At 39.2% G+C, this 12,500-nt stretch overlaps 2 protein-coding genes across 3 annotated transcripts in view; one reads left to right on the top strand and one right to left on the bottom strand.

The window, feature by feature from the left end:
* Positions 1 to 2,873, top strand: part of arhgap42a (Rho GTPase activating protein 42a) — a 17,580-nt gene extending 14,707 nt beyond the window's left edge. Inside the window, exons 21-24 of the mRNA XM_029448134.1 lie at positions 1 to 22; positions 566 to 637; positions 791 to 870; positions 1,831 to 2,873. The exon at positions 1 to 22 is cut by the window's left edge and continues 141 nt beyond it. Coding sequence (XP_029303994.1) covers positions 1 to 22; positions 566 to 637; positions 791 to 870; positions 1,831 to 1,919 — 263 coding nt within the window. The 3' untranslated portion in view covers positions 1,920 to 2,873. The remainder of the gene's footprint in view (positions 23 to 565; positions 638 to 790; positions 871 to 1,830) is intronic.
* The window catches only part of trpc6a (transient receptor potential cation channel, subfamily C, member 6a), a 10,256-nt gene continuing 592 nt past the window's right edge, over positions 2,837 to 12,500 (bottom strand). The window contains exons 2-14 of one of the 2 annotated variants that reach the window (XM_029448135.1): positions 11,159 to 11,487; positions 10,272 to 10,404; positions 8,768 to 9,068; positions 8,003 to 8,188; positions 7,479 to 7,643; positions 7,124 to 7,367; positions 6,593 to 6,820; positions 5,803 to 6,067; positions 4,825 to 5,020; positions 3,924 to 4,133; positions 3,674 to 3,730; positions 3,258 to 3,333; positions 2,837 to 3,122 (exon numbers count right to left, since the gene is read on the bottom strand). In XM_029448135.1, coding sequence (XP_029303995.1) covers positions 2,941 to 3,122; positions 3,258 to 3,333; positions 3,674 to 3,730; positions 3,924 to 4,133; positions 4,825 to 5,020; positions 5,803 to 6,067; positions 6,593 to 6,820; positions 7,124 to 7,367; positions 7,479 to 7,643; positions 8,003 to 8,188; positions 8,768 to 9,068; positions 10,272 to 10,404; positions 11,159 to 11,487 — 2,572 coding nt within the window. In that variant the 3' untranslated portion in view covers positions 2,837 to 2,940. The remainder of the gene's footprint in view (positions 3,123 to 3,257; positions 3,334 to 3,673; positions 3,731 to 3,923; positions 4,134 to 4,824; positions 5,021 to 5,802; positions 6,068 to 6,592; positions 6,821 to 7,123; positions 7,368 to 7,478; positions 7,644 to 8,002; positions 8,189 to 8,767; positions 9,069 to 10,271; positions 10,405 to 11,158; positions 11,488 to 12,500) is intronic. The other variant, XM_029448136.1, reaches the window with a different exon arrangement.

The raw sequence follows: 12,500 nt of genomic DNA, 5'->3' as shown, positions 1-12,500 counted from the left end.
GCTACCAGAGGCCCGGATCAGTGTGAGTGTCTGTAAAATTGGTTTTATATCGCAGATATTAAGCTGCTCTGATTATATTCCAATTTATCTTCATCCTTTGGCCCGTGCTCTCAAAGAAGGAAAAGACAGATTACAGATAAAAAGATAGATCCCAGTCCATGGATAGTTTTGCCCAGGAGAATTAAGAACATATGCTAATGTGCACCACTCATCCGGTCTGCGGAAACCTTGTGGTATGACACATGCTGGCAGTATGAATGTTACTATTAAACAATTTTTAAGAAAAGGTCACATTTTTAAACTTTAAAAAATCAAAACATTTGACTAAATCATTTCAACTGACGTAATCTTTCTAACATAAATCATCCCTGTGAATTGCAATGGTTGACTTGTGATTTATGATTTTTGATTTGAGGAATGATAGTTTGTTTCTGATTGGCCGCCTGTATTATTTGTTAAGTAAACTGTTTAGCTGTTGTGTTTTTAGATGCTGAGAGTGGCTCACTCTCTCAGTAACAACTGGGGAAGATCTCAGAATTTCGAATTTTGTGTTTGTGTGTTACAGATTATCAGTCAGACTACCGCAGCGTGAGAGTTCAGTATTCTCCTCAGCATTAGACATTTGTTCCTCAGGAAGGTATGTTGGTTTCGAGGCTGTTTGTGGAACAACCTTTTTAGTCTCGAAGCTGTCAGTATTTTGTATCATATCATTGAAGTCTGAAATCTCTATATAATATATAAATCACTTCCTTAATCTCACTTTTAACTGATTACATTTTTTCTCTCCTAGGGATGCAAAAGCTCTTTACTCCTGTGAGGCAGAGCACAGCCATGAGCTCAGTTTCCCACAGGGGGCACTGTTCTCAAATGGTAAGAAAACCATTCACAGGTTTCATTTCCTGCGGGATCTTTAATAGAGCATCTTTACCCACTTTATAATAATGTAACTCAAATGTTAATACACATGTTCCAAGGATTATCATCACAAAATCAATACAAAAGGGCTTTGTGTTCATTTTCTCTGGCTTTATTTCAACACATTTCCTGTAATTCATTGTGATATATTTTTTATGTTTGGAAACTTCATGATCTGGATTAGAATTGAATATAAAGGTTAAGTCTGAATAATGCTTGGCTGCTCAACATGTCTTTATATTAATGATCCAGCAGTAAAGTAGGTTGTTCACCTTGGCAGCGTACCGATCACTGTAAATCTGTGCTATCTAGCTTTTTATTTTTTTTACTTTGTTTATTGTGATTTTTAACAAGTGGTACGATACTGTACGATTTATTCAGTGACATATTATTTACACAAAAAGACAAGAAAAAGCGATAGTGATAATAAAAAAAAGAACAACGCACTTTATTTTTGTGTTAAAAAAAACATTAAAATATAATAATTAATTAAAGATAAAGCAAAAGGGAAACAAGCTATTAGGCAATCAGATATCTTTTTGTAAAAAACAAACAAAAACGTACAACTTGTGGCGAGAGCTGCATTCAGCGAGCATATCTAAATCGGACTTTTTCCTTTTCACGGATCAGCGGCTAATTGTATTGAAAGGGATTCAATATTTTATTAAGAGTCTTTGAGGAGCCCCCAATGAGTATTTTATTTTCTCCAACTTAAGAAAGTACAGTACGTCTTTGATCCAGTGAGTAAAAGTAGGCGTACATAGAACGACGGCGTCTGGCGGTGCACGGGTCAATAGTTTTGTTCAGGTATTCTGATCATCTGTGCTATCCTAACCTAACCAGCAGGAAACTCATTAAACTCAAGTCTCACATTTGTTTAGAAAATAAAAGCCTTTGTCTTGTTTGTGTCTGCAGTGTACCCGTCTGTGGAACCAGGTTGGCTTCAGGCGACTTACAAAGGCAGAACAGGCCTCATACCTGATAACTACATCACGTACATGTGACAGACCTGATGATGTCATCAGCACATCACCGAATAACGATCTAATGCAGTAATACTCTGTGCTGCTGATTAAAGATATAATATATTCATCATGTAACTGTGACTGTTACTGAACTACTGTGCTGGATATGAATGATGCATGTACTGAATGTATATCTGACTACTGTATGTGAACCATGTTAGGTGTTATTAACCATTTTATAATACAGTCGATGGTAAAATCTGACTTTTCCTCCCTTCATACATGACAGTGTCGCTTAATCAACGTGACCTCTTATATGTTCGCGTTTAACACTACATACACGAAATGTGTCTGTAAGGTACGTACGTAGAAACAGTATTTTTCTATCAATCCTGGTAATTGTTGTGTAAATGATCATATTAATGTTATCGCTGTGTGTCCTTCAATCATTTGTTCTCACCTCAGTGCCTAAAACAGTATGAACTTGTTTACGACTAAATCCTGACATTTCTTCTACTGCGTGTCATTCTTCATGCTGTCAAAATAAAAGACAAATACTTTACCTAAAAAATGCCAGTTTGTATTTGTAGATTTATTAGTTTGTAGTTTATTACTATTTAGTGTGTTTATTATGCATTTTCCTCAAAAAATGTTTTTCAGTTTTCATTAGAGATATCTGTGCAAAACAAACTTGAATTATTTAATCAATGTTTTTATTCCAATTATGACCGTTCGCACTCTGTAAGTTTTGACAAGATGGTGACTTTTTTGTACTTTTAATTGCAGGTAAAAGAAAAATGATCTGCACATTTTATGTACTCGTATCACTCAATGTTTTAAATGTGCATGTGTGCGAATGTTGGTGTCATAATGTTCGCTTTAAGAGATGTGCTCCCTACAACTGTACTTTGTGTGCATTATAAACATATAAATGACTCATAATCATGCAATCCACAAGCTACATTTTAATTTTATATTCACATACATACATTCCTATTTTATCATATCAACATTTAACACTTTTGTACTGTATCTACAATCAATGATGGAGAACAGGCATTTAATACTCTTTGAACTGTGCAGTTTTATGTACTGTCGGGGTGACTGGTGTGGCGGCTGAAGGTGTGCTGATCTCTCCCAGCCTCCGCAGCAGTCCCTCCAGTGTCTCCGTGTTCTGAGATTTCTCCTCCAGAAGCTCATATCGCAGACTGGAGATGTCCTGCTTAATCTCTTTCAGCTCACCTGAAGAAAAACACACACCATGACATAGAGGAGAAGTTTCTTTTTTAAAAATGGACAAAAGATCTGAGAAAAAATACAATAGATTTGACTAGAGTAGCTTTATATATAGTTTCAGCATCAGTGTCATGATTTTACCTTCAGTGATCTCGTCACTCTCTTTGTCTGCTTGGGCTTTAATGATGTAACGCTTTATCAGTCGCTTCATGATCTTCTACAACCAGAGATGGAAAAAGTTCTCAAATTCTTTGACCAGGTAGAATTAATAATACTATAATAGGAAATAGTTAGATGTTCCCACATTCAAATTCTTATTTAGATAAAGAGTTTAAGATCCAGAAGTACTCATTATTTCGGAAAGTTATTGTATTGCTAAATTAATGCAAGACATCCTTTTGTAAATGTAACTTGTAGTTTACTGGTGGGTAGTTATAGTTTATCAATGTATCATATTTTATGAGCTTTTCATTTACTTTGTGTATGAAATCTAATTCTGCAGAAGAACCAGTGGCTACTGCTGTCACATATATGTTGTGAGATACAGAAGTACATACCTGATATCTGGATGAGCTGGTGGAAGCATCAAATCCTGAATTTTTGCCTACGCCGAGCTGGAAAATTAAGCTGAAATTAACTTAATTGAGACGTTTCTCAGGTTAAACTTGTATTCAGGTCTGAGGGGGAGCCTGTGGTGCAGCTGTGAAACCACATGGAGGTGCTCAGGCTCTGCCTTTATAGTTAAAGCTTTTGTGATTACTACTGTACAAATGTTGTGTGTATATACACGTCCATATTGTGTGGTACCTGGTTGAGCTGTGTCTCAGTTTTCTCCTCACTGTGTCCTGTCACATACTGCAGGAGCGGCAGGAGCAGGGACTTGATGGCTGTAGCCAGTCCCAGCATAGATTTTGGACTGGGAACCAGGTTAAAGGGCACAGGGAGCGTCCTTCCCTCCTCAAAGTAGGAAAACCAGAGTTTGGCCCGAGCAAACTTCCACTCAACATCAGCATCATCCTGAAGATAAGAGGGAAACAAAGGGAAGACAGGAGGAAAAACACAACATCACCATATAGCTACTTCAGTTTGAAAAGGAAACTGACGTTTTAGAAATACACTTATTCACTTTCTTGCAGAGACTTTGATGACGGGATTGATATCACTCTGTGCGTTTGTACGGTTAATATGAAGCTATAGCCAGAAGGCGATTAATGTGAGTATCAATCTTTTTTAATCTAATAGCAAAACAGGACATTTCAAGTCATTTTCAAGTAAGAAAAGAAATTTCACACATTTTATCTGCAACAAAAACAATTAAAAAAGCATTTACTGCACTAGCCAATTAAAATGAAAAGCCAATTGAGTTGTATATGTTAGGGTTTTTATAGATAAAACATGTCCTGTAGGTAGATTTTGTACATACAATAAGGACCATTTTTACTCAAGATTCTTGCTTGGAGTACATACCTCAATCTAAATCTTAAATCAAGCCTAAACTAGAGTATTGTCGTTTATCTCAATTTATACTGGTAAACTACAAAAATCTTTTCCTCTGCTGCCAAAAACAGAAATCTTATGAGATAAAAATCTTTTTATCTCATAAGAATATGTGTTACATGTGAAGGCAGGAAATGCTTTCTCAGGGCACTACCCATATTTGTGAGCTTGTATCTGAATCATTTGATGATTTAGTATTTTCATGACGAACCTCAATCTCCTGGAAGGAGCTGTTAATCATGGCGATGAGCATGTTGAGCAGCACTATCACCATGGTAACGTTGTAAACCCCATACAGCACGTAACCAATGTTCTCGATGAATTTGTGCCCGTTATTGATCACGACAGACTTGACCTCAGACAGTCCAAAAATAGCCCAGAACAAGGTCTTGAAACTCTCCTCCAGGCTAGACACACGCACAGACAAGGAAGTGGAGGGAAATGAGTTATTTTTAAAGTTAAACAAACTATTAATCATCAGATCGGAGATGTTCTGATAAAATTCTGAGATGCTCTGTGAGAACGGAAGAAAGGTTTAAAGGTCATTTTTACAATTTTCTTTTATTATAACTGGCAGCAAGCATTTGTAAAGACGTGGTTCCCAACCAGGGGGTGAGGTCCCCCATTATGGGTCCCAAGATCAAACTGAGGGGACACAATCTAATTAAAGGGATATGTATTTCTGACTATTCTGCTCTTATGCTGAAATACAGGCTATGTTACAACCTCTTCTAGCGTCAAAAATAATAATTATAATAATCAGAGAAAGATAAATCACTTTTTGGTTGCACTGCCAACAGCTTGTGTCCACACTAAGGCCATAACCTGTGACAAGAAGTCCCAAGTAGACAGTTTAAAGGGTGACAAGCCAAAACATGTTGGGAAGCACTCTTTGTCAGTGTATTTACTCAAATATGCTCTTTTATCCATGATTTGAATGGCAGAGTGTAACTTTTTCCAATGTAGGTGATTATTAGAATGTGCATTATGCTTTTATGACATCCATGTTTCCAAAGATCCACCTTTGATCAAGACAACAACAAAATGCTCAAATAATGGATTAGGCTCTGAATCTCTTTCGGTCCATGCAAGCTGATTTCTATAGCTAAAACAATGAATGTTAAATACAAAGCTGCTGGAAGGTAGAAAACTCTAAAAGCATGTGCAAACAAATGCAGATGTCTCTCACGTGGTGAAGGCATCATTCTGCTTCGCCCCCAGGTAATAAGAGTACAGGTTGAACATGCCGATCATGAACGCCAGAAAGACCAAGAGGAAGATGACCATGAACTTGAAGATGTCCTTGACAGTCCTCCCTAGAGAGATCTGCAGTGGACCGAAGCTCTCGTTGGCTGGGAGGATGTAAGCGATCCGAGAGAAGCTCAGCACCACGGCCACCGCGTACAGGCCCTCCGATACCAACTGGGGATCTGACGGCAACCAGTAGATACGTGCTGCAAAAAACAGAATCAGTGAATTTTTGTAATTCTACTCTGACTAACCTTTGTTCACTACTTTTTGAAAGGCAAGTTTATTAAGACATTCACAGAGCATGTGTGTAACAACCACTTGATCTAAACATATTGTGATTATAGGGATAGGGGCATTTCTATAATCTTTCTTGTATAAACTTTTACATCTTCTGGCCTCCAACCAATATCAACTAAACATTTGCAATCTGTGACAAGTAAACGATGTGTATTTTAAGGAATAGCAAGCCACAAATGTTGGGAACCACTAAGATAACCACTCAGATTTGCCTTTAAAAAAGCTATTTTTGTAAATTTGATTAATCCAAAATTGGTCTCCTGGTTTATCTTGCTTGTTCCCAATAAAAACAGGGAAATTCACGCAGACAGACTGGTGTTCAGAGTCCGACGCCAACACACGTCATCTCTGCTTCTATATGTACCGCCTCATGCTAACTCACTGCATCTGTTTGTACATTAAGTAAATGATGGCGGTCTGAGCATGCTCACCCAGTGTAAAGTAGTGTATCTCGGGGGGCAGTGTGACATTAATCAGTGTCGTGTAGTGTGTGTGTACATAGGTCTGGGCTAAGTCAGCGTGTCTCAGGATGGAGAAGCGGCAGCCGAAGGAGCCAAGGAAGATCGCCAGCATCCCAAAGTCCAGGAAGTTCCACGGTTCAACCAGGTACTCCCCCGGGCCTTGACTCCAGATCTCCTTCACCTCAGCCCAGATCATACCTACAGCGGCACAAGTCACATGATGTGATACAACCCTGCCTCATAAAAATTACGTTCACATACAACAAAACAGCATCCTCAATTACGTTTCGAGGGGAAACATATTTTCACCCAGATTACGTAGCTTTAAAATTGTAATATCGTTGAGGGTTGTGAATTGAAATAAAACTGGTTAGGTTTAGGCAACAACACTACTTCATGGTTTGGGATTAAATAAGTATATTTTCTACCTAACTTGAGTTATGTATGTTAAGTTAGGAGGATACACAACTTTCCTCCATCATGATTTTCTAATCATCTCACCCATGACCCATGAAATGATGAGTATCTCCATCCATGTGAAGGGTGTTGTGGTCATGCGGTAGAGCAGCAGCGGGTCGGAGTTCAGTTTGAGTCCCCCTGGGAGATGATGGTGGGTCATGTTTGGCAGAAGGGTGGTGCCTGCAAAACGATCAGCAGCATTCATGATCAGAAGACCCAGAAAGATTGTGAAGGATGAGGCATGGGCCACAAACTTCATGAAGGGGCTTCGCATCACTTTCCCCACCTGAGAGAGAGAAATTAAAGAATACGAGGATGAGAGAAAACGTCCTGCAGGGAATTAGATGTCTAGTATTTCGGAAGTCATGTGACATTTCTTAGCATAAATGTTACATACTCTGCTGCACGGAGCAATCAAGTAAGCCACAGCCAATCCAGGCAGTCCTAAAGCCACGGCCAGCACCACCAGCAGTTTGATAGCAGTGGTTTGTTGTCTCAGACCGGGCAGATTCTCATACCAGATACTCAGCAGCTGCTGCTGGCAGTTAGGATGAGCCACAAACTGAAGGGCATAGACATTAGAGAGTGGGAAACAGGGATACAAAGGGTTTTAATCCAAAATGTGTATTGCTTCTAAGTGAGACATTAAATGGTCTGCTGCCTGAGCTCTAATTTGATCCTTTCATTAAAAGAGGAATGGGCCAAAAAAGCAATCTGTGAAAGAACCCTCATGATGCAAACTGGTGTCATTATCAATTAATTAAAGACCCCAAGGCAAAACCCAAAGATATTCAATTTGTTATAAATGTTACAACTGTTAGATTCGAAACACGGGGAGGATTCGCAAAATCATTTTTCACATTTCATAAACATCTTTTTTTTCTCACCTTTGTGTCATCTCCTGTTTATGACCATACTAACCTTTTTGAGTTCATATTTGATGGCTAATTTGAGCCGTGTGAGGGAGGGGCGACCTGGTAGATCATAGCTGTCTTCAGAGTCAGTTTCTCCACTCAGTATAGCCTCCACCTCCTCCGTGCTGCGGCACAGATCCAGAAGGCCCACCACATAGTCCTTACACTGGCTTGACAGACAGCAGTAGTCGTTCTACCAACATAAAGAGGAAAATTGTGCTTCAGTGAGTGAAACATTTGAGATGTATTGCAGGAGTTATAGTCTAATGCGGGGGTAGTCCAAACCCTCTGACAGCATCCTACCAATAAAAAAGCAAAATATGAGCCAGGATTATATAGAAAATGTGTTTCCAGTTAAGGAAAATATGGTCATCATTTTAAGATAAAACTTGCTTAAAGTTATTATAGTGAGACATAAAGTAAAGTTGACTATATACCAAGAAAATTGAGTACATGATTAATTTGTGTAAGCAGCATATTTGAATTGTGCAGTAGCTGTAGTACACCGTGCTACTGTAAAGCCAGAAATGATTATAATTATTATATGTGTGTGTCAGACCAACAATGTCAACAGTGACTACAAGATCTAGACCCCCGTCTGTTTCTGCTTCTTCTCTAAGGGCTCATTAAATGGGTTAGGGTTAGGGTTAGGGTTAGGGTTAGGGTTAGGGTTAGGGCTGATATAGTTTTTGAGTTCTTGACAATGAGCTGGTTTTCAGGGCCTGTTTAAAGAAGCAATGACCGGATGTGCACAACAGGTCTTTATTTGTACCTTAAATTCTTTCTCAATATTAGCCAGCATGGCCAGTTCGCTGCTGAGCTCCAGAGCTGCCAGCACCGGGTCCTCATTGGACAGGGAGAGGTAAGCAGGACTGGCGAGTCCTCTGTAGGCGTTGATCCTTGATCGCGAGTGGCTGAAGGAGTCAAACTGCTGCTGGTAGTTACAGGAGTCGCAGCCGCAGAAGTAATCGTGAGGATGATCGATGTGAGCTCCTTTACTCAGCAGGGTGTGAACTATCTCGTACTCCTGGCAGTGCGCTGCAAGGATCACTGGAGTAACGTCATGAGAGAACCTGTGGGGTCAAAAACATAAAGACCATACATTTGGTCCTATTGCATTAGCTGTTGTTATTCATGTGTCACCATCACTAGCTCATTCACCAGATGTTTGCCTCCTCCTTACATGTTTCTTTTTTATTTTACTAAGATCGGATATTTCTGCATGTGCTTGTCTAAGGAAAAGTTTAACATTTTTGGAAATACACAAAATTGTTTTCTTGCCAATTGATTGATATCACTCTTATTTCTGTGCAGTAAATATGAAGCTACCACCAGCGCTGGCTAACATAGCACAATGAATGGAAATGGGGGGAAATGAGCTGGCTCTGTTCAATACAGGATAACTGGCCTTTGGTTTTCGGCCGATACCAAGTACCAATCCGATAGGCCTGCCGGTATATATGCATCCCTAGTCCAAAGGTTATAACATCTTCCATACAGCAGCTCTAAAGCTAATTAGCTAATCAGACAACAGGAGTTTTGAAATCCTAACCGATTTTAAAATCGGAGGAGAAACTTCACAGACGTTCTTCTCTCTAATCTCAAACATGCACACACCACAAGATTTTATAATAATGGCGCATCATACACTCTTGATATTATCGTGCCAGAGGGAGCAATGCACCACCTCCTGTGTTCTCATGGAGAAGCAGATGAAAATAACATTAACACTGACGTGGTGCAACAACTTGCTGAAGTAATGCTTTGCAGTGAGAAAAAACAAAAGCAGAAGAGGAAACACGGGTTGTCTATTGTTGAGTGAGAACTAGAGGTGAGGTCAGTTTTAATATATGTCAACTGTACCATGCTAGGTAACGTTAGAACAACTGAGGAGTTCTCTTACGATTGTTGGGAGGGGTGCATCGGGCATAAATTGGCCCAAACCTCCTGTAGTCTGAGCGCGGCTTAACACGTTACATCTTGTTGGTTTAATTCATACCAGAACCAAAGTCTATAAATAAAAAATCCCTGTTTAATGGGTTATGTGTCAAACTATTCCTTGGCCAGGACTTTTTTTCCAGCCAACGAGCGAAGACTTCGGGAAGTTTGTGGACGTAAGTCTCTGACTCTGACGCACGCAGCAGCAAGCCCCTTAAACAGTCAGGGGCCTTCAGGAGGCCCCACATGTCAGGAAATGTAGATATTTATTGCACCAGTGCTGCTGTTGCACTGCTGAGGGCACAACATTTTTTAATGATGCCTTGTAACTGCCTTACCTCGTCCCATCCTCATCGTAAGCGTAGAAGTCATCCAACATGTCTGCTTGAGCAGGGCTCGCTGTCAGACGATGGGCATCTCTAAACGCCGGGTGAAATAACAGGGCCTCTGTGATACGAACATAACCTTTACCTGCAACACACAAACACACACACACACACACACACACACACACACACACACACACACACACACACACACACACACACACATACTGTTGGTGTGGTTTGGTAACTGGTTGCTTTGACAGGCTTAGTTTTCGGTACTATTGTAGTTTTTAATTTGTAAGATATGTAGTTGTATCTTTTGTTGAGATGAGCTGACATAAAGCAGTAGCCTTAAGTAAAGTAACAACCTTGAAACTTTAATCCAAACTCACTAAAAAGCAAACCCCAGTATCCACTTAGACTTCCAAATAAATTGGAAGTTTATGTTTGTAACTGTTAACCCTGATTTCTGTGCTATTTCAACTAGAATATAGAAACAGTGTTTTACAACTGTCAAATCTGACCTAACATGTATCTAAATAATCAAACTTTTTAAACAAGGATGGTTTACTGAGTCAAAGCTCCCATTATCAGGCTATTCACTTTCATTGGGCTACTATATGGTCGCACTTGTGTGAATTCTATTTCTGATTTCCACTATCTGCCATAAAGCTCTAGTTCAATATGTTACCCGTAGGCTTTATGATATTTGGACACATTAAAAAATAAATTCAATTAAAACTGTAAAGCATGATGCACAATCAGCAATGTCACCTTCCCGGACATCTTTATATGTTTTGAGCCCATTTTTCAGTATCAGCTTTCTGCCACGTGTGATTAACCCTTTAAATGTACGTTTGGCCTTTGTTTACACACATCCACAAATGCACACATCTTACTGATGGCTAACAGGAGGGCGTCACCCACTCTGGCCAAATCGGCCCTCCCCAGCAGCAGCTCCGTCACCTCCAGATGTTCGTTGGCTACAGCCAGCTGCAATGCATTCTGGCCCATGTAGTCCATAGCGTTGACGTTCAAATTGGGTTCATGGAGCAGCATGCGCCGCACCTCTGGTATGTTGCCGTATTCAGCTGCCTCCAGGAAACGCTGCTCAACCTCTGATGGACTGATTGAGGGAGCAGAGAACATGTAGGTTGGACCTCGAAGAGCCTGGCGTCGTTTGACAGCACTGAGAGGAGCCATGAGCTGTCTCTCAGAGCTGCTGTGGCTGCCAGAGATTCAGGGGACATAAACACACAGTATATAATGTCAACATGCTAACTTATACAAGCACAAAAACACATTTTGGAAAACACTCTTCAGTTTCACATTTTGATGACTTAGGATGCTCTTAGATGTAATCATTAATTATACTTGTGTGGTGGTAATACCAGTCCAAATGCAGCTTTCAAGTCTCTTAAAAACACCCCAAGTTATCTGCTGCAAGCTTTTATTTGGCAACGTTTGGGATTATTTAATACCTGACATAAAAATAAAATGAAGGTGAAATGTTAAAGACATTCTGAAATTCATCATTGGTTAAAGTCAAACAATGTTTTTTTTATAGTTGTTGTAGTATTAGATACTTTTTTCCCAGTTTAAATTTTAAACATTACTGCGATCTTAACTTCCCTGGAATGAACCATGTTTGGAGAAAAATCTAAAAATAGATACCGACAGAGATAAAATTTACAAGCCGAAGTTTAAATGTAAATGTTATACTTTCAATCCTGAGTTCACGTTTAGGCACAAAGTCTGCAAAAACAACTCTACTGGGCTGTCATTTCTGGAAGAAACTGGAGGGAGACTAAGTCACTAATCTTATAGTAATCCTAAACACAGTATGCTGATGATTGACAGGATTTATTATCTATTTTTTCCAGATAACTGCAACTTTGGAAAGTAAATTTAAGTAACCTAAATTATAACACCAGTTCAATTACAATGTTTTTCATATAAATAATGCTGGTTCATTTTACAGTGCTCAGGGTTTTCATAGATCAAACTGTGGAAGCTGCTGTCTCATACAGTGATTCATACAGTAAAGGTTTATGGGATAATCCTCAAATACTTTAAGGACTTTAAATACTGTTGTCTAACATCAAAAAACATAGAAGAAATATAATTTTGACCTCCGTGAACTTATTTTAGTTTACTATGTATGGTGAATTCTGTTCACTGTCACTATCAAAATAAATAGCTACAGACATGCTGACGTTATTGTAGCTTTAACTGGATTAA

Source organism: Cottoperca gobio, chromosome 14 (genome assembly GCF_900634415.1).
Source record: "Cottoperca gobio chromosome 14, fCotGob3.1, whole genome shotgun sequence".
Taxonomy (NCBI): Eukaryota; Metazoa; Chordata; class Actinopteri; order Perciformes; family Bovichtidae; genus Cottoperca; species Cottoperca gobio.
Note: the sequence above shows the minus strand (reverse complement) of the source record. Positions and strands in the feature narration are given on the sequence as shown.